The sequence below is a fragment of the Xenopus laevis genome, chromosome 4S (assembly GCF_017654675.1).
Source record: "Xenopus laevis strain J_2021 chromosome 4S, Xenopus_laevis_v10.1, whole genome shotgun sequence".
Lineage (NCBI taxonomy): Eukaryota > Metazoa > Chordata > Amphibia > Anura > Pipidae > Xenopus > Xenopus laevis.
Window position 1 is genome coordinate 34,745,773 of NC_054378.1, and position 19,815 is coordinate 34,765,587.

A 19,815-nucleotide genomic window follows, 5' to 3' on the forward strand; every position below is an offset into this window, starting at 1 on the left:
CTTTGAGTTTAAGAAGGAATAGCTGTATTAATAGCATGAGGCTACTTTGCCTGGCTCATTTTTGGGCAGTTTAATTCTGATGGCACCTCCCACACTATATGGTAGTTGTGTGAAAGGCCATTTTCTATCAGTCAGCCTTCTGATTAATTCATAACAATCCCTTGTAATGAAGGCAGCAGCTTTGCAATGTAAACAGTTTATTGCCCTTATTACGTTGCCAGGGGATATTACAGGAATGGGCTTACCTTAGGCACGCCAGGATTTTTGATGATGCCGCCTGTACTGTATGTCAGGAATGTGTTGCATGGTTGTGAGAGAGAGACGCTGCTTTTAGTGATAGCAGGACAAACTTCTATGAGCTGCAACCAAAGCTCATAAATTGCAGAAATAATCCCTGCAACCACAGAGTAGTGTTTAGCATTGTTAATGGGTAAATGTCCTTATTTTGATGAATTTACATGAGATGACACAGTAATTCAAAAAGCTAGCCATAAAAGGTACATTCTTGAATCCAAGAACAAGTCATATTTTCCCCCCAAACTATGTTCCCCATCAGCACATTTCTTTTTTGAAGTCCTTTGCTATAGACTCAAAGTCAGACCCTGATCACTTGACCCTTATCAAATGATCACTAAACTGTCACCTCTTGCCATTTGACCTTTTGTGTTACACCGGTGTTTGTATAGTGATTACAGAGCTATATTTTAGTTAATTTAGGCTTATATTCTAGATATTCTTGTTAATGTATAGTCAGATGATAAACATGGATGGGTTTGGAGGGTTCTGCTGTGTGCTTAGGATATCCCCTCTTATTAAATCTATGGAGTCATGTTCACACAGATAATTCTGTTTCACATACAGTTTGGTCGTAGCTTCCTGTAAATTTGTTTTTGCATTAAGTGGGTTTTAATTGTCCACCATCCTACTTAAAACTGCAGATTTCCTCCCCCTACGAAGTAAAAACCACCGCTCTAATTATAAGGTCTGCTAAAGAAGTGACTTCAGTATGAGGACAGAACTGTATTTAGATGAGGTGCCATTACATTTGAATTCTTAACATCTCGACAGGTTCATTTATATAAAATCTAAAAAACCACAAGGTGCCAAATGTTTTTCTTGAATCATTGTCTCTGTTTGGGTTGATGTTTGAAACGAAAAAAAGGGCGAACAAAATGGAAATCCTTGCGCTTTGGTGCGTATGCAGTAGGTCAGTTGTGTGCTGTGTCACAGGATTTAATTACACTTAGATGGCTGCTAGGTATCTCATTTGATCTAATAAGCAGCTTTTCAATAATGTTAGGGGACTTCTTCTTTTTTTTTTTTTTTACGGTGTGGCGCCATGTTAGATTTTGATCAGCTATCGATGAGTTCGAGAGCCGTCTGTGAGTGATTGCAGTCCTCTGTGGGATATATATCAGGAGTGTCATGCAGTCTCATTGGGAATCTATAATAGGGTGCAATTGTCTATATAATGCCAGGTAGCGTTTCAGTAAGATTGCAGATTTCATGAACTGCCAAGACTATTTTCTTTGATGAGCTGTTTTGCATTTCATACTTAGTTACCCCCCGCAAAAATACATTTACCCATTGATGGCTAGAGATTTATTTTTATAAATCCTCGTCTATCCAGAACTTTTAAGCACATAGGAGAGGAAATATCTCTATACTGTGCGCCTGCACTATGTAAATGCATGATGCTGGGTTATGGAGTTAAAGCTCACTTGAGCATGTGAAGCTTCAGCAGCTTTAAATAATGAAAAATTGTGTTCCATTTATTTATTTTAAAAAGTTACCAAAATCGACATGATCCCCAGATTTTAGGACCAAAACAATGACCTTTATAAAGTGTATGTTCTCAGAGGCACATTTTATAAGTTTTGCTAAGTGCTGTTCATCATGTAGATTTATCACATAATTAAAATACTTGGGTTGATGTTTTTTTTCTGGAACTGAACATGGTGCAAACCTCTGTTTATAAGAAGTGTATACTAGCGAGACATACAATTTTCTTAAGAACCCCCCCAACCAAAAAGGCTTATTTTAAATGGAAATTGCTGCTAAAATCTTCCAGTAGTTATTAGCATTAAATCCCCAAACACAAGGGTTCAGCCTAATAAAGTATGTTTAGAAACAGAAAAAAAAGGAAATAGTTTTCTTGGCTGTGTAAATACAAGTGCACCTTTTAAACTATCCAAAGCATCTGCTGGTTACCACAGAATTTTGTCTGCAGCATGGAAGTCTTTGATGTGCGATCATTCATAATGTTTGAGAAATATATCCTTGAATGCAAATACAGTATCAAATACTCTTTGCTTCCTGGACTGAGCTAGTAAATTATGTATAGAGTACATTAGAATTATATTTTCAAATGCCACAGATTGCTATCCTCGAAGTCTACCCAGCTCTGAAAGGAAATCGTCGTTTCAGAAAAACCAACTTTCAAGCTGTTCATTTTAACTCCGTAACACCTGTTTAAGAGATGAGGGTTTAGCCAAGAACTTTTTTTTTTTATTTTAGGATTATTTTTTTTTTATTGGTGGCAATAGCAGGACATCTATTTCCGAATGGCGTGCAAATGGCGTGCAGCTGTTGAGAAATAGGTTTTTTTTTTTGCAAATTAAAAAAAAAAAAGTATTGGTTGCACATTTTTCTTTCCCCTGGATAATTTCATTTCACTTTCTCCTACCATGACCAATAGTGATTTTGGCAAAGGATCTGTAAGTAAGTTTTGAAATATAATTTTTGGATTGCCAAGTATATGTTTTTTTTAAAGGGACCATTTGTAATTTAATAGGGGATTTAACAGAATTGGCGCTTTGATTTTAAGCATTTTGTAGAATATATTTGTTTTTTACCATTTTAAATCAAGTTTGTTATAGCAATTAGACATGTTCTTTTATTAATGTATATGTTTCTAAGCGCTGTACAGAGCCTCTGTATACCAGAAAAAGTGTTGCTAATCTCAGTGTTCATTTTACATTCCACCCTACAGAAAGCTTGCCAACAAGCGATCAGGCACTGCAGTTCAATAGCGACTGACCTCAGATTGGCTCTTGTTAATTTCTGTGGTCTGTGAATATGATAGTTATTTAATCCATAGGTACTGTGGGGATAGGTCTCTTGAGAAGCAAGAGCAATATTTGTTTCATGCCAGATGACATAAGGCAGTCAGTATGTTATAAAATTGTCTATACATAGGGGGCCTCAACCTTTGTATTCATTTGATTAACTAAAACCATTAGAGCACATTTGGCAGCAACTATAAAATCATTTGCTAGGCCGTTAGAATATGCTTTTGAGGTCTTGCTAGGAAATTATAATTTGCATAGAAATTAGAACACATATATCACACTTTCGGTGCTAGGAACATTTGAACTGAAGAAAATCCCCAAAAACTGTACCCCCCAACACCATGCAATCGAATATAGGTTTGCTTGATTATTTGCATTCTGTTCCACTGGATAAAGTTCATCCTCCTGCTTTGTTTACAGAACAAGCTGAAACAATGTAAAATTAACACATTTTAACCCTTTGAGTCATGGCCGCAACATGCACCGTACATTGCAATTTTCCCATAGGGAAAAATAGAACCTATTGGCACTTAAGTGGTTACAATATTAATACATGAATTCAGAACAGAGCAGCTAACAAATTGCAGATAACAATGGCAGTTTTGAAAGTAAGTTTGAATTTTATGTGGCATGGAGTTTCTCTAACTGGCAAGGACATTATACTGTTGAACACTATTTGTGTCTCGTATTAAAATGGGTTATTAGTTATGTTTGACTATGGAATACAGAATAGAAACCCTGTCTCATTCAGCAGGTTGAAGACCCCAGTCTGTGGAGACCCCACTGCCTGCAGACTAGTAATTAAAAAACAAAATAGTGAAAAACATTTTTGTATCTTTTATGTTCTGAACAGTAAACTTTGCAGGTGCCATTAGCAATGCTTTGTAATGTATCTCATTGTTCCAAATTATATCTAGGGGCTAATACTGGTTTAAAAAAATAGTTTTCCCCTGAAAATAAATATGCATACATAATAATTTTTTTCAAGCCCCCTCAAATAAAAGATTTATTTTCTCTAGAATTACTTCTTGCTATTAGCAAGATAATAGTGGGTATTATTATAGTGCCATATACATGGCAAATTTCTCTCTAAGTTTAGTGCAGCTCTTGTAAAATATTGATGCACTTGTGCCTCAAGGGTCAAAGCCATATTTATATTCTGAATTTCTGATGTTATTTTTGCATAAACTTGGGGAAATCTAATAGTGAACAGGGTGTTGCAAATGATCAGTGTAATGGAGGTACCTGCATTTGTGCCAGGGCATTAGCAAGTCCTTTAAATAGAGACTAAGTTGAGCACGTGCTGTTTGAGTAGTAACACAAGGGAGCTAATGAAATGGGGTTAATGCTTTTGTGCTTTAGCTTTCTATTTTTACATGCAGCACACACCTTCACTAATATTAATTAGTCTTTATTCTATCGTATAATCACATTTCCTGTTAAGCAATGGGTGGTGCATTTTAACCCTCCATTTTTCACTGAAGGTACATAAATCAGATTGCAGAACGATAAAAATTTTTTTTAAAAAAAAGACATGCATGTTAGGTTGCAGTGAAATCAGAAAAAAGGAGAATTAAACAGGAGAAATTCGCAGATCAGAAAGAGAGGAATAAGTATCATTTACAGTACACTCGATGTAGGCAGAATTCGACACATAATGAGATTTTAGGAAGGTGTTTTCCTATTTAAAAATTCAATACACATTTTTTTGTATTATATCCTCACTGTCAGACTGGCAGTTTTAGTAGGCTTGCAAGGTCATCCCGTCACACGCTAAGGAGCACATATGTTTCTCGATAATTATTTTTCTCAAGACTTCTCTCTATTATTTTATAGAGATAGCAGCTCATTGCATCTCAATCCCCAAACTGTTGTGTAAAGTTTATGCAAGTCACACTGAGCAAGTCTAGTCATTTTCCCTATGTTCTAAGCATTCTATGTCCCATTCAGTTGCTTTGAATATGCTCCGTCCCTGTCCTTATTCTGAGATTGACCTCTCTTTATAGAAAGCTGGTGTGAAGGCATAAACATGTAGCTGCAACATGCAATTAAGAAGCGTTAGCTTAAGGCAAGTAACTAACAGCAGTGACAAAAAGTACAAATGGCATTGCTAATTCTGAAATGCATGATAATGTCCGTATTTTGGAATAAGCACTTTCCAGGTGACCCTGAACTGAATCAGATTAACTTTTAAAAAAAACATGTTTCAAGGTGTTTTTCTATTTCCCAGGGCTCTGCTAATTTAAGGCACCACTGCCGCTGTGTATTTATCATTGAACGTGGATAGAGTTAAAGTATCACTCCATGTTAAATCACCAAACCTCTTGGGGGATGCACTTCTAAAATGTCCAAGCTTGCAACAGAAAAACAGCAACAATTTAAGCAGTGGCTTAACTTTGTGCATCTGGATTTTTAAAGTTAATGTAATGTGCTGTAAATCTGAGCCATTTTGTGTCAACAAGAGATACAAATAGATAAAACAACCCCCAAAGATTTTTTTTGGACACATAACCATGGTGCAGACCTGAATATGTCTCAACAGCTGCCTAACCTGTGTGACCTCAAGGATTTAGCTGCAAACAAAGGCAGTTGTGAGTGTGAGAGTGTGTGTGTGTTTATATAAAGTGGAACACCACAATGTAGAAACAGGATCACTTATGTAATTAAATTGGTTTGAATACATATTATTGTGGACATCCATCTAGTCACACAGGCATTTTGAATAGTCTATTTTTATTCTGTTTATATTTTCAGTGGCACCTTTTTCATTCTTATGAAATTATTATATAGCTGTGGCTGCTAAGTGGTTTGTTGGTTATTTATCTGACAGCAGTAATCTACCACTGTTCTTCAGAGTATTTAGGAGAAGGATGTCAACTTACAACCCTCTAGATGTGATTGCTCTACAACTCCCCACATCCTTCTAATAGCTAATGTCAGGTTATCCACCCTGATGTAGGACTCTTGTGGCATTACTGCAGGGCTGTATCCCAAACACAATTAATAAAATAATGTGTTGGGTTATCCTATAAAAGGGTATTTTAATATGGCTAAAATCAGTTTTTTTTGTTAGTTGTTCATAGTTGTAGAGTGTTTACCGGATCGACACATGCAGGTTCTTGTGAAACAGTACAATAGTTAAATGTCATCTGAAGGTCCAAGTGTCATTTGTTAAGCAGTGTCCATTGTAGTCTAGTATTCAGCAGGTGCCTTTAAACCCAACTCCAATTGTGTTCTGACAACACGTCTCCCAGTTTCTGCACCACAAATTTAATACAAATCACAGAGTCTGCAATCTGAAATTGCTTTTGTCCATGAATATGATTTTTTATGATTCCCAGAGGTAGCTTATTTCCTTCCCCTTCCCCTTAGGAAGGCTTCTTATCTTGCCTCTTGGCAGATGTGACACTGGAGCTGACAATCTGATTTTCCTACCGTACACATACACACATTAAGGGCATGTGATATACAGGCAAGACCTACAAATGGAGCACAGCAATGGTCAGAATCAAAACCAAATACCCCAATATTGCAAGCCTGCAATATTAACTCTTATTCAGTATGTCATATATTTAGCCATTTTCATTTACTACATGCATTTGCTCCAAAGAGGTTACAGCACCACTGATCTTCTAGAAATTTTTTTGAGAATTAATGTTACTGATACTCATAAGCAGAAATTGGTTTCTGAGAGCAACACTTAGGGGCACATTTACTTAGGGTCGAATATCGAGGGTTAATTAACCCTCGATATTCAACAGTCAAAGTAAAATCCTTCAACTTCGAATATCGAAGTCGAAGGATTTACTGATATTCGTTTGTTCGAACGATTTGAAGGATTTTTATCCATCGATTGAATGATTTTCCTTCGATCAGAAATTTGTTACATTTTTGCTTGGTAGGTTTTAGGTGGCGAAGTAGGGGGTCGAAGTTTTTTTAAAGAGACAGTACTTCGACTATCAAATGGTCGAATAGTCAAACGATTTTTAGTCGTAGTCGTAGTAGAAGTAGCCAAAAAAAACCATTCGAAATTCGAAGTTTTTTTCCTTCTAATCCTTCACTCGAGCTAAATGTGCCCCCTAAACTGTTTTCATTGCTGCAAGTTCTACAAATGAGAACTTTAAGTGACACTGAAGCTTTGCCATAAAATGTTATTTTCACTTATTTATATGTGTTTGTGTGTGTTACTGTTTCTTAATCTTGCCCCCCAAATGTTGCTAGACTACAATTATCATAACCACAAACATATGGGGTGACGGCATTCTGGGAATTGTTGCCCAGCAACATCTGGGGACCAAAGCTTAAAAAAACAAGGACAATAGAAACATGAAATCTATATGCAGGGTATAATGCTAAATGTATTTATATTATATTTAAGAGATTTTATGTTTCTGTCCCAACAGGAATATTTTTTTTCTATTTCTTACATTTGATGTATATGAAGAATCATTCTGAATGCTGCACCCCTCCTTTTTAACATAATATAGGAATTTCAAAAACTTGTTCTATATATACTCATACATAAATAGACAGGCTTATTGTAACCTTTTAGTTACCAGAAGGGCCTGCTTCTCATTACAGCAAAGTAAGTTGCAGATTTGTGTGGCAGACAAAGGGCAAAGCGAGATGCAAAGAAAGGCATATGATGACTTGTTAATTAACTGGCTGTTACTGAGTAGCCTCAGTAGGGGAATTGTGAGTCTCAGGAGTAACATTGCAAGGAAATAACATCTTCCAGTGTGTGTAAGAGTGTTTGCATAGGAAGAGTAAGGTAATCGTCTCTATTCACACCTCCTATTAGCTCTTTCCCCCCAAAGGCCTGTAATCTGATTCAGTATACAATGAAGGATCTATATTTTGTAGCACTGCAGCTTCTGTTCTTCCGACTGGGTAAAGTTAACTCCCACGTTTTTGCTTTCACAATGAGAGTGATAGAAATCTTTTTGCCACGGGGAAATCAGAAGATAGCAGAGGGCTGTCAGTGAGTCAGTGTGATGCTTCTACTGTTGCAAAAGCTTTGGAGAAAGCACCAGAGAGCTGGGATCTTGCAGATTGCAACATGCAGAAGTGCAATTGAAAAATCATGTGGATTAATATTGCAGTTTCCTGACAGTGTTAGTAGTAGCTAAAAATTGCGGTAAGTTAGTATGCTTAGGGACAAGTCTGTGTCTGCCAGGATAAAATATTCAAGTTTTAGCAGTTCAGCCCACAAGATGTACAAGATTCATGTCTTTTCATGGAATCAGTGTAACTTTGAGGGTAATTTCCTCCTGGTTACCTGATTATTTACATATATTTTATTTTCTTACCGGGAATGTTACAAGACTGAGAAAAGTATTTTATTTCTAAGAAGTAGCTTGTTTACTCTTTAGGGTAGGAGTACACTGGGCGATTCGGGGAGATTTAGTCGCCTGGCGACTAATCGCCTCGTCTTTGCGGCGACCATGCTCCCGAACGCCTTCTCTCTGTCTTGCGTTGGCTATAATGAAAAATCGCCTGCACTAAAACACACGCGCGCTTCGTATTCCGAAGTTGCCCGAAGTTTCCTCGTGTGCTTTACACAGGTGATTTTTCAATATAGCCAGCGCAAGACAGAGGGTAATAATAAAAGCATATGGATAAACTCCATGCACCATTATTAACATTAAGAGGCAGATTTATCAAGGTTCAAAGTGAAAATTTGAATTTCCGAGTTTTTTTTATGGTCAAAACTGTCAAATTCGAATAGAGATTTGTTAAAATTTGATTCAAGTTTTTTTTTAAAATTCAAATTAGATTTTTGAAATTTAGCATACACTGGCTCTTAGAATTCTGACTGTTTAGCAGACGTAATAAATTGCAATTGGTCAAATTTCTATTTCATGGGAGTTTATGGGAGTTTAAAATAAGTCAGATGAACTCGAAAATCAAATTATCTCAATAAAAAATTAGAAAGCATATTAGAAATATATAGTTGCAATATTACTTATCCTTCACCACCTTGCTTTTTTCATATATAACATTAGGGGCAGCGGGCCTAACAAATAGTCTAAAGTGAAAGATTTTTAAGACGTAGCTTAAACTATGCATAGTAATTGTGCATCAGTCAAGCAGGGGTGCTCGAGCAGTGAGGCAAGTTGAGAAACTTGCCTCAGGCATCAGCGCCCTGCAGTTTACCAGAACAGGGTTGGTTGGTAACTTTAAGAGCCGAAATTCTGATTTTTTAATTGGCATTTTAGCTCTTCTAGTGCAGAGAGCGCAATTGCTCTGACGCTGTAAAGTTAAGGAAGGATGGTTGAGAGAGAGCGACATGGCCTTGGCTTCCTGCAGTCAAGTCAGTGGTTCTGCATTGTTTGACCCCCACCATCAACTGGATCTGCTGCCTTTTTCATTTCAATGTCTAGTGACCTTGCATATCATTTTACAAAAATAACATATTGCAAAGTTTGTAAATTTAAAAGCTCTGGTGTGTAAATCTCTAGAAGAGTAATGTCAGAATTTAAGCCATTGTGTTACCCCTCCAAGCACTTTAAAAAATCCACTGAAGTTCATGGGAACAAAAGGGCTAGACAACTTAGAACTGACATAGATAGCTCCATAAGCTACTTAAGACTACACCTATAAAAGATTAAAATGTTTGCTGTAAACTCAATGGGAAAAGCTGACAAAAAGATGGCTATGAAAAAACTATGATGTATGGTAGGATTATATTGTGGATTTCCTTAGAGGAAAATTCAGCGCATGTTGCATTATGTGAGACCTGTACATAGGGCTTAAGTAATGCTCTGACGGATATACGTAGTGCTTTGTTACATCATTTTAACTTTGCCTCTTGCTTTGCCTATGTGTGTTTGTCCCTGGAGGCAATCAGTTGCCTTACTGAGTAGGACTCTGTAGGACTCTGTATTGTTGTATCATATGGTTAATACATCAGCTTAGCAAGCTAAGATGATTTGTGGTTGATATCCCATAATACTTAATGGCCAGAAGGACTACTTTTACTGACACTGTCATGGTCAGGAGCTTAGAAAAGTTATATTTTGACTTTTTGCTCCTGGATGTCAAGGAATTGATAGCAGGAAAAATGATTTTTCTTTCATCTCATTTTTTTTAAATATTTGGATGCAATTCAGGTGTGAAAATTGAAAAGATTTTTTTTCCCTTCATGAAACTGAATGCATTAATAACAGGATGGATTCATCCCTGGCATGAAAGTAGAGGTCATATTGAGGAAAATGACACCAAATGTCTAAAAATGTCATCTGCTTTAATAGATCCTGGGCACTAGGCCAAGATTTAGAGTATAAGGCAGCGCCGATTCAGTCCTGCAAAAATGCCACCACAAGTGGAAATCACAGAGACACTTTATACAGAGCAAGGAAGATGATTTGTGAAACATGTAGTATAAAAACTGCATTGGGTGCTCCAATTGTTGGTCAAAATTCAGAAGAAAAATCACGCTCACTTCCATAATAATATGCATCCCTTTGAGTTTCAAAGGCACTGACTAAATACAATTTTCAGTTGTAAGATCAATGATAAATTCCAGCAAATATTTTCAATGTATTAATGTGTTTAGGCATGAAAATAGAAGAGATCTTGAGTACGGAGGTATAGAATCTATTATCCAAAATGCTTGGGGCATGTGGTTTTCTGGATAAGAGATTAAGATCAACACTCCTTAAAGGACATGTAAATGGAAGTTTTTTTCCCAGGTCGATGCGCCGCAGTGGCATTTTACTTACCTTTCTGCTGTTTACCAGGCATCCCTTGCATCCCTTGGGCAAATTCCTGTTTGTACATGTGCAATAGAGTAAACCCATCAAGATTTACTGTACTGTGCATGTGTTATCGCCAGCGCAATTAAGGTCTTATGGTAAGGAGATGACAGTGCAACATTTAGGGGGTTATTTACTAAAGTCTGATTTTTTCAGAGTTTTAAAAGGGAAAACACGATTTTTTCATGGGGAAAAAAAACTATTGGAAGATATCATGATTTGTACTAGGTTCGTACAATAATCCAAATAATACTTGGTTTTGGGGTGATAATCAAAAAAATTTTAGTTTTGGGCATCAAAATCTAAGATTCACATTTTTTTTTACAATTTTCTTTTCCCGCACCAAATTTTTTTGGAGTTAATTTATTGATAAATAAGGTAAAATTGTGGATGGGAGTTTGGTTAAAGTTGTTTTAGTAAAATAATGATAAAAATTAGAATTTTATTAAATAACCCCCTTAGAGTGTTTTTTCATTGGCCAGTGAAGTTTTCCTGTGAGAGAACAATTGGCCCAAGGAAAAACGTCTATTTCACTGTAGGGTTCCTAAAATTTTGGCACCCCCCCAGTTATATAGACTTTACATATCCTTTGTCTTCTAAAAATCATTTAACCATTAAATAAACCCAACACAGTTATTTTGCCACCAATATGGATCCATGTACCGGTAGTTTAGTTGGGATGAAGTACAGAGTAAAAGGAAATAAGAAAGGAAATTAGGTAGAATTATTTGATTTGATTGGAGTCGATGGGAAGTGTCCTTCCTGTAATTTAAAGCAACCTGGATAATGGGTTTCTGGATAATAAAGCTGATATCGGAGTATCCAATGTTAATAGAAAAAAGAGAATATCTGCATGTCATAGTCATTATCAATATATTTCCCAGTTATAGATAACTAGGATGTCATGTTTCTACTCATATAGAATTATTGCTTTGTCATGTTAATGGGACAGTGTTATCAAAATGCTTAATAAACATTCAAATATTCACTGTTATTTAGCGTATGTAAATATTTGCCTGGAACACTCATATTTCATGTTACTTATCGGTGTATTGGTTGCAAAGAAGCCTTAATGATTCTTCTTCAGATTAAAATAACGTTAGGTCCCCAGTTACCATGATAGACAAATATGCCAACCGTCTTGTTATTCAGTCTGCTTCCTAAATATACTTTGATCCCCTAAATTATTATAAATCTCCAATGTACACCGGCCACATGTGAATAATATTTTGTACTGTATTTTGTCCGACCAGGAATTAGGTATATTTTATATCGGGATTCTCTTAAAATGTCATGTTACTGCCCTTTAATTAATGCAGTTTGAATCATGATCTGAAGCTTATTGATGATTTAGATACCCTTCATTTTGTATTACTTTGATCTGATCTATATACTCTTATTGCGCTGACTTACAGTACCTATTACAATATTTCCCAAACATATCCCGGCTGTTTTGTAATGAATTTCACTACAGGCCATGCTTAAAATTGATTTTAAATGAGCGCGCAATAAATAAATTATTTTATAAGGGACGCACCTTTGAACATATTTATTCCAATGCACAAAACCTCCTTTTATTTTTATATGTTCATTTCCCTTTAAGCACCGAATCAGATAACTTTCAGATGAAATTCTGCATGTACGATGTTTGCATTAATGTTTTATTATCCAAGACTAGATACAATCAGTGTATTTAGGAGATGCAAGTGTGAATTCTCTCTGTATTATCTGGTGAATATTCATGACTTCTTGTTTCTTTTGATATATATGCTCGCCCAGGTACACACGGGAATCCTCCACATCGGTGATGTGAAAATCATTGATGGCTGAAGTTCAAAGGTATGTCTTCTCTTCGCATTCCGAGGCTGTAAAAAAGGAGAAGTGAAGAAAAAAGGGCACACGGTACATGTATCTTTACAAATAGCTATTGAATGCTCTAAAACACATACTGAAAATAGGGTGAAAAGGCTAATGATTGCACAAGTACTGAACAATTTTCTTGTCTGTTGGAAAGGTGATACCTGTACAATCCTTGAGTAAACTAAATTCTAGAAGTCTTATATTATTGTAACATGCCTTATTTTTATATTCAAGCTAAAGTTTAAAGTGGGGATAAAATAATAGCAGGCCATAGTGGGTGGGGGAGGTTTATAATACATTTCACTCATATACCGTACATCCTTACTCATAATGCTCTTTTATTATGGGACATCATTTGAAAATAGTTCTAACTTATGAAGACGTTTTAATGTCTTCATTGTGACTTTCTTTTTTAAGAAGCAAGATGATAATCATAATTATTGTTATCCTTATATATAACAATAATTCTTATTATTACTTGCTAATTATTACAATGATATGTAGTGCAATTTTGTGGGTAACTTTTTTCATACTCATTATGGAGTTCAAATTGAGCGCATACTGAGTGTATTTCCTCATAATAATATAGACCAGAACAAAAACATTCACCATGTTTTATAGGGGATTACGTTAAATAAGACTTATATAATGCTAATTGTGGTGGAAGCTGGTTGACTCATATATAAATAAACTTTCAAAACAGTTTCAATACAAGCAAAGGTCTACAGCAGAATGTTTAACCCATAACTCTCTATATGGTGGGGCATGTTTAGCAAAGGGAGATGAATACTCTTGGATTCTCAGCTCTTTGCCTGTTCTTTTCCACTGCAAATTTGCAGCTGCTGACCTGCCACTCAGTACAGACACTCTCTGAAAATGAATGTGATCTGCTTTGATAAATGTGTTAGTTTGTTAACCCTTTCTGGACTGTCAGAAAAGTGCTAAACTTCTATAAATCTGCCCCTTCATTTAGAAACTAATGGGATTTTAATTAAAAAGAGGGGTTCAGATCATAGAATGATTACATTACCCTCTGCAAATTCCACTAAAATATTTTAAAAAGCCATTTTCCAACACTAACTACTGTAGTTAAAATAAAAAATATCTTCTTAATAAATATGTATATATCCTCTCAACACTATTCTTTGCATATTTTCTTGTAGCTTGCTTGTTAGTTTAATATGAGTTGCCAGAGATTTTGTATTTTTTTATATAAATTGTATATGTTCCTAAAAAGTTTTGCCCATTGCATTCAATTTTCAGCTTATACAGTAGCAATTGGTCCATTCATTGCCTCTTTTGTCTCCAGTGCAATATTTCATTCTTATTGCAATGGTTTTCTTAATTGTCATGGTGCCAAAACTGGAGCAATCTGCATATGTGTAGGTGGTGGTGTTTTTATGGAAAAAAGGTAATAGATTTAAGGTATCGTCTTCTTTTCTTAAATTCTTTAGAATGATTGTATTTTGATGTTTGCACATGCATCCCTTTATCTTTGACAGAGCAATCAATTCCATTATCAGGGATATTAAAGTAATAAATAGATTTAAATAGCTAGTTTAAATAGCTTAGTATGGGCCATTGATTTGGTCTTCCTTTGCCCTTTTCTTTGGTCTTCCTTTGCCCTTTTCTTCTCATAGGCAGGGCAATAAGCCTCCCTGCAGGCCCCATTTGTAGAGGGTCTCAGAGAGTTCCCTTCCTAATCCCAATATTTACACTGATTAAATAAGCACAATGACCCATGGATTTTCCACAGTTACAGTCAAAGATAAGAGAAAAAGATAGCTAGCTCTTTATGTCTGTGACAGTTGGGAACACCACTGGAAATGCACATCTCCTGATAGTTACATAAGTATAAAGCAAGCATCAGCACCCTTATATTATCCACAATTACAGCATAATTACAGCAATTATAAATACTTATAAACTTATACATCTGTGTAATTTTCTTATGCAATTCCTATGCATTATAAAAGTTTATGCCAGGTCTGAAGTGGTGTTAAATAATGGCATAATTTTCAGTATAAGTCTGATGCAAATTAAACAAAACACACTTTAATAAATTCCCTGGTTAGCTGATATATTAGCAATATCTCGTTTTATGACATTAATTCAATTGTAAGTATGACAAATGAGCATTTTGGTGTACAAAAAAAATAAAATATTTTTCACCCTTGTATAAATATGGCCCTCAGTGGGAATGGTACAGCAGTGTAGGCATGCCAGCTGAAGGGAAGAGTGCCTTTTACTGCATCTGGGTTCATTAATAGGAAAGGAACCGTTATGAAAATGTAAATTTAATAATAAGTACAGTTAAACAGTCCTTTTTAATTAGGGCTTCAATTAGAATATATTGCCAAGAAAAAGTCTTGAAACTGGTGAGATTCCACTGCATATTCTCTCTCTCTCTCTGTGCAAACTTGGCAGCCATCCATGTTTAATTAAATATAGGCAAAGTGAGACATTAAAACCAGCACTGGCAGCAAAAGGGGTTAAGTGGGCTGCCACTTTCCTTTTTTTTTGGTTAAGAATAGCTGCCTATGAAGGGTTAATGATCAGTAAAAGTAAGGATTTGCTTCTCCAGCCTCTATGGAAATATTCAGTCTAAAGTTACTGTTGGGAGTGAAATCAAATTTCATCAGCAAGGGATGATTGACAGATGTGGGAGAGGCAGGGGAGACCTCTGGTCAGATGGGGAGTTTGTGCAAGGGAAGGACAACTGCAGGAAACTGCTATTTTTTAAGAAATCAACCTTTGTCTTGAAATTCATCTACTTTATGTGCATTAGAGAGTTATGTAGTTGCTTTGTCTGTTTAAGGAATCTCTTAATGTTCTGTACATATTTTGCATACTTGAATCAATCATTGTACAAATTTGCAGTACTAACTCATGTATGAGCCATTTTTACCAGGCATATCTGTGCATGTGTTTTTTATGCGTGCTTACATGGACATGTCCCTAAATTTAGCATACGCATATACGTAGTGATGCAGTTTAGGGTTTTGTGTTCTGCATGATATACTTGGCATACCCGAACTGTGTTGGCTGTTAGCCTGTCTTAAAACGTATGTGTGGGTGTATGCACAGACGTATTAATGTCAGTTATGCACATTATGATGTTTCAAGTGCTAAGAGATCCAGCAGTTTACCATTGCTCTCAGAAATTAATTTACAAACCAGGAGATCAGGCAAAAGAACAGCATTAATGACTCCAGAGCTCTGCTGGCCATATTTGTAAGTGAAATAAAGGCCTTCAGTGCTTTGTACATCAGTTCTTATACTTGCTTGTACTGAAACTGATAAATACGCGCAGTTGTCAGCAGCGGTTATTGTGCCAATGAGAATACCAGTGTGTGAAATGCATCAGTACAAACAGATGGTTTACATAGCCGGTGCAAAAGTGCCCCTTACATCTTTCAGCACAGGTAGTGCCAATGTGGAAAAGTGGCAAACTGAGATAGAAAAAATATCTAAATGTGTCTGAGCTTAAAGGAAAATTGCTACTATTTTTGTGAGTAAAGTTCTTCTGTTGTTTGTCTACTGCAACAAATCATGACCTGTGTCACAGTTCCATTGCAGCACATATAAATGAAGTGACTGCTGGCACAATCCATTAATTGATGTGACTGTAAGGCTATAAGTACTGCACCTCTTGTAACTGCAAAAAAGAAATGACCAATCCTTGTTCCAGTCAACTTTCCCTTTAAGATAAGTGAATTAGTATGTTTTGAAATAATATTTGGAATAACATAAGCTTATATTTAGGATTTGTAGGTCAAAACGCCAGAACGATCAATATGATGATGAGATCAAGTACTCCATGATATATAGTAATTTCCAGTACAATCCTCAAACTAGGACTGATGTGTATTGTGTGCTGATTAATTTACCTTTGTTATTATCTTACAAAAGTAAGATTATCTTACAAAGGTAAATGTATATTATGTTGTTAAATGATCTGAGCTCCCTTAGCCCTCAGTGACTGCTGTTTGCTTCTGCTTTAATAAATGTGTGGGAAAAGGTTTTTTCTTATTTCGTTAACATTGTTCTTTTGAAAAATGTATTTTCTGCTGCCAGTACAACTGGCTGTAAGTGATTTTGAACTGCTGTTCCGGTACTTGACTAAGCATTTAATAAAAACTGAAAATTGAGACGAAACGCTTCCTCAGGGATAAATGAGATTTTTTACATATATTTGGTCAAATAAACTCTTTCAGGAAATGCAGGCTAATAACAGTTAGGAGTAGTAAAAAAAAAAAGACTGTTCAGTGAGGTTATATAATCCCTGCATGGTTTTTAACTGTAACAAAGATAAGACGAATAAATGGGAATAAACAGATATACAGAAAATACCCACCAGTTATATTGTGTTGCATCACTCCACTGATTATGTGTGTTAGCTGGGCTATTATACATTATATATGTATATATATATATATATATATATATATATATATATATATATATATATATATATATATATATATATATATATATATATATATATATATATAAATGTATAATAGCCCAGCTAACACACAGAATGCACCATGGGAAGGCCACATAGATGGGGCATGTGTAGAAACGTGGGGACAGGATTCAGATGTTCAGTGCCATAGACTCTGCGGGAGAAGGTCTTGCATAATTCAGAGCTTGGATTTCCAGATAAGAGATCCCCCTACCTTGTATTACAGCACTGTCTTAGGGTAAATAGCTTCTCGTATAAAATAGGTGCTACCTTTATTTACTGCTTGCTTTGTTACAATCACTTGCCATTCAGGGTATACTTGACAATACAAAAATATAGATTTCATCAATCATTGTGTCTCAAAAATATAGCTGTCACCTTTTCTGGAAAAATAATACATACCTTCCTATGTTTTTTCCTTATTAATAACATTAGCATGAAGCAAACTTTTTACTGATCAGGTCAGTAAAATACCATTGAGGTGACAGTCCTATTCTTCTGAAAAATAAGTTCTACCTTTCTTTGCTGCCTACGTGAAACTCATGCAGATTTGCTTGCAATCACTTACCTTGACAATACAAAAATATTATTTCACCCTTATGTGTTTCAAGTATATGGTTGCCACCTTTTCTGGAAACATAATACAGGTCTTCCTATGTTTTTTTTCCCTATTAATAACGTAAGTTACATTTTTACCAGCAAGTAAGTAAATTACATTTTATTTTACAACATTTGTGGTGCTGGACTTCAAATATTCTACAAAGTAAGAATGGATTTTATTCCAAAATGTGAATTAATACATGTTCAGGGAGAAGTACAGTATGTTTGCTGTAGCATCTGCATTGTGATTATCACAGACAGGTGCATGAGATAATTTAGCACATTGTGTCTTTTACAGGGACGTAACTACAGAGGATGCAGACCCTGCGGCTGCAGTGAGTCCAGGAGGTATAGGGGGCCCAAGAGGCCCTAAATACTGAGCTATTTCAACATATATTGGTAAAAAGGTCAACTTCTGGAAATATTGGGGGCCCAAAAGTGAATTTGCTGTGGGGCCTACTAACCTGTAGTTACGCCCCTGGTCGTTTATAATAATATTGGGACCTAATTGTAATTTATCAATAGATGACACCAAAGCAGATTTTAATATAAACCATGCCGTCTGATTTGAATATTCTTGCATTTACCTCTGTTTATTAAACTGGATATTAAGGTGCTCTTAAATGTTTTAAACAGATAAGCCTTGATTATCTGTTTTCCAGCATGAACCAGATTATGCTATATCTCTTTAATTAAGACGTATGTGCTGCTTTAAAAAAGAGAAAGAGAAATTAATGTGGTGGTATACGGACAGTACGATATGACTTCTCTGGACAGATCAGAACATGACGTGTGGCAAGTTCCCTGCACTTTCCACATTCTCATTCCTGCTGTCAGTAATAAGATATGAAAAATGGACTTGCTAGCATGCAGCCGAGATAGCTTTTAGGTAGATAAAATTACATAGGCTAGCATTTGTTTATTTAACATTTGCAGTACATTTAATTTAGCTGTAAATTCTGTATTATGCAAACATTTTTTTTTCATGTAGGGTTTAAATGAAGTCTAGTCACCAGCTAAAAATAAATGGATTAACCTCTTCCAATGTACTGTAGATGGAGACAGTAGCTGCAGTTGCTGAGGTGAGTGAGAGTGGCTGTAGTCTTAAACAGCTGTGGAACCTCTGGAGAGGCAGGCACATAACTGCACAGCTAGAAGGTGCTCTCGCTGGGACAATGCAGCCATTTGCAAGCACATTTTTTAGGGAGCTGCACGGCTCACCATGGAAACTATTAAAGAAGAAGTTTCATTTTTACTGCAGACAAAATGAATCAACTTCATAAGCTGCTTTTTTTTTTTAAATTTTTGGATCATATTGTGTGCTATGTACAATTCTATCATGTTGCTGGGCAGTAACCAGCAGCCAGAAAAAAATGTTATTTTGAATTTAGATTTAATTTGTATTTTGTTGCTTATGTTCATCTGTTATTGTTATAGTTAACCCTTTGTACAGGGATAGCACCCACCCTGCACACGATCACTTTACCCTCCTGCCATCCGGGAAAAGATATCGCAGTTTTCCGGCGCTGACTTCCAGAATGCACAACAGTTTATTTCCACAAGCCATCAGGCATCTAAACTCCCAAGGACTGAACTGAATACATTCATAAGGAACCAAAAAAAAACCTCTGAAATACTTTACATAAATGTATGTCTACCTTGTATATCCACATTGCCCAGTGGGACTGTGTACCTGCTAGGGTTGTTCACCTCAATAACCCACAGTTGATGTACCCAGTATAGTCTTATGTATAGCACCATGGGTTCTGGAGGAAAGTTATTTCATTTCTACTATGTACTGTATTTCTGTATATGGCTGAAATGACAATTAAATCCACTTGACTTTTAGTACTAGGGATTGTACAATCTACAACACTGTTAAAACAGTGTGCTGCTAAATCAAAGTGCCAACAATCACTTAACAAGGGTTAAACTAATGCATGGTAGCTAGGGACAACATGCCTAGCAACCAGATAGAAGTTAATATTCCACCCTGAAGTTTGAAAGGAAAAAAAAAACTAAAAAAAAAAGATATGGGCCAATAAAAAAATAGCTGGAG

The 19,815-nt window shown here is 35.8% G+C and overlaps 1 protein-coding gene across 1 annotated transcript in view; it reads left to right on the forward strand.

The window, feature by feature from the left end:
• The window catches only part of maf.S (v-maf avian musculoaponeurotic fibrosarcoma oncogene homolog S homeolog), a 47,183-nt gene that overhangs the window by 4,261 nt on the left and 23,107 nt on the right, over positions 1 to 19,815 (forward strand). Inside the window, exon 2 of the mRNA XM_041561133.1 lies at positions 12,608 to 12,667. Within this exon, the coding sequence (XP_041417067.1) occupies positions 12,608 to 12,641 (34 nt within the window). The 3' untranslated portion in view covers positions 12,642 to 12,667. The remainder of the gene's footprint in view (positions 1 to 12,607; positions 12,668 to 19,815) is intronic.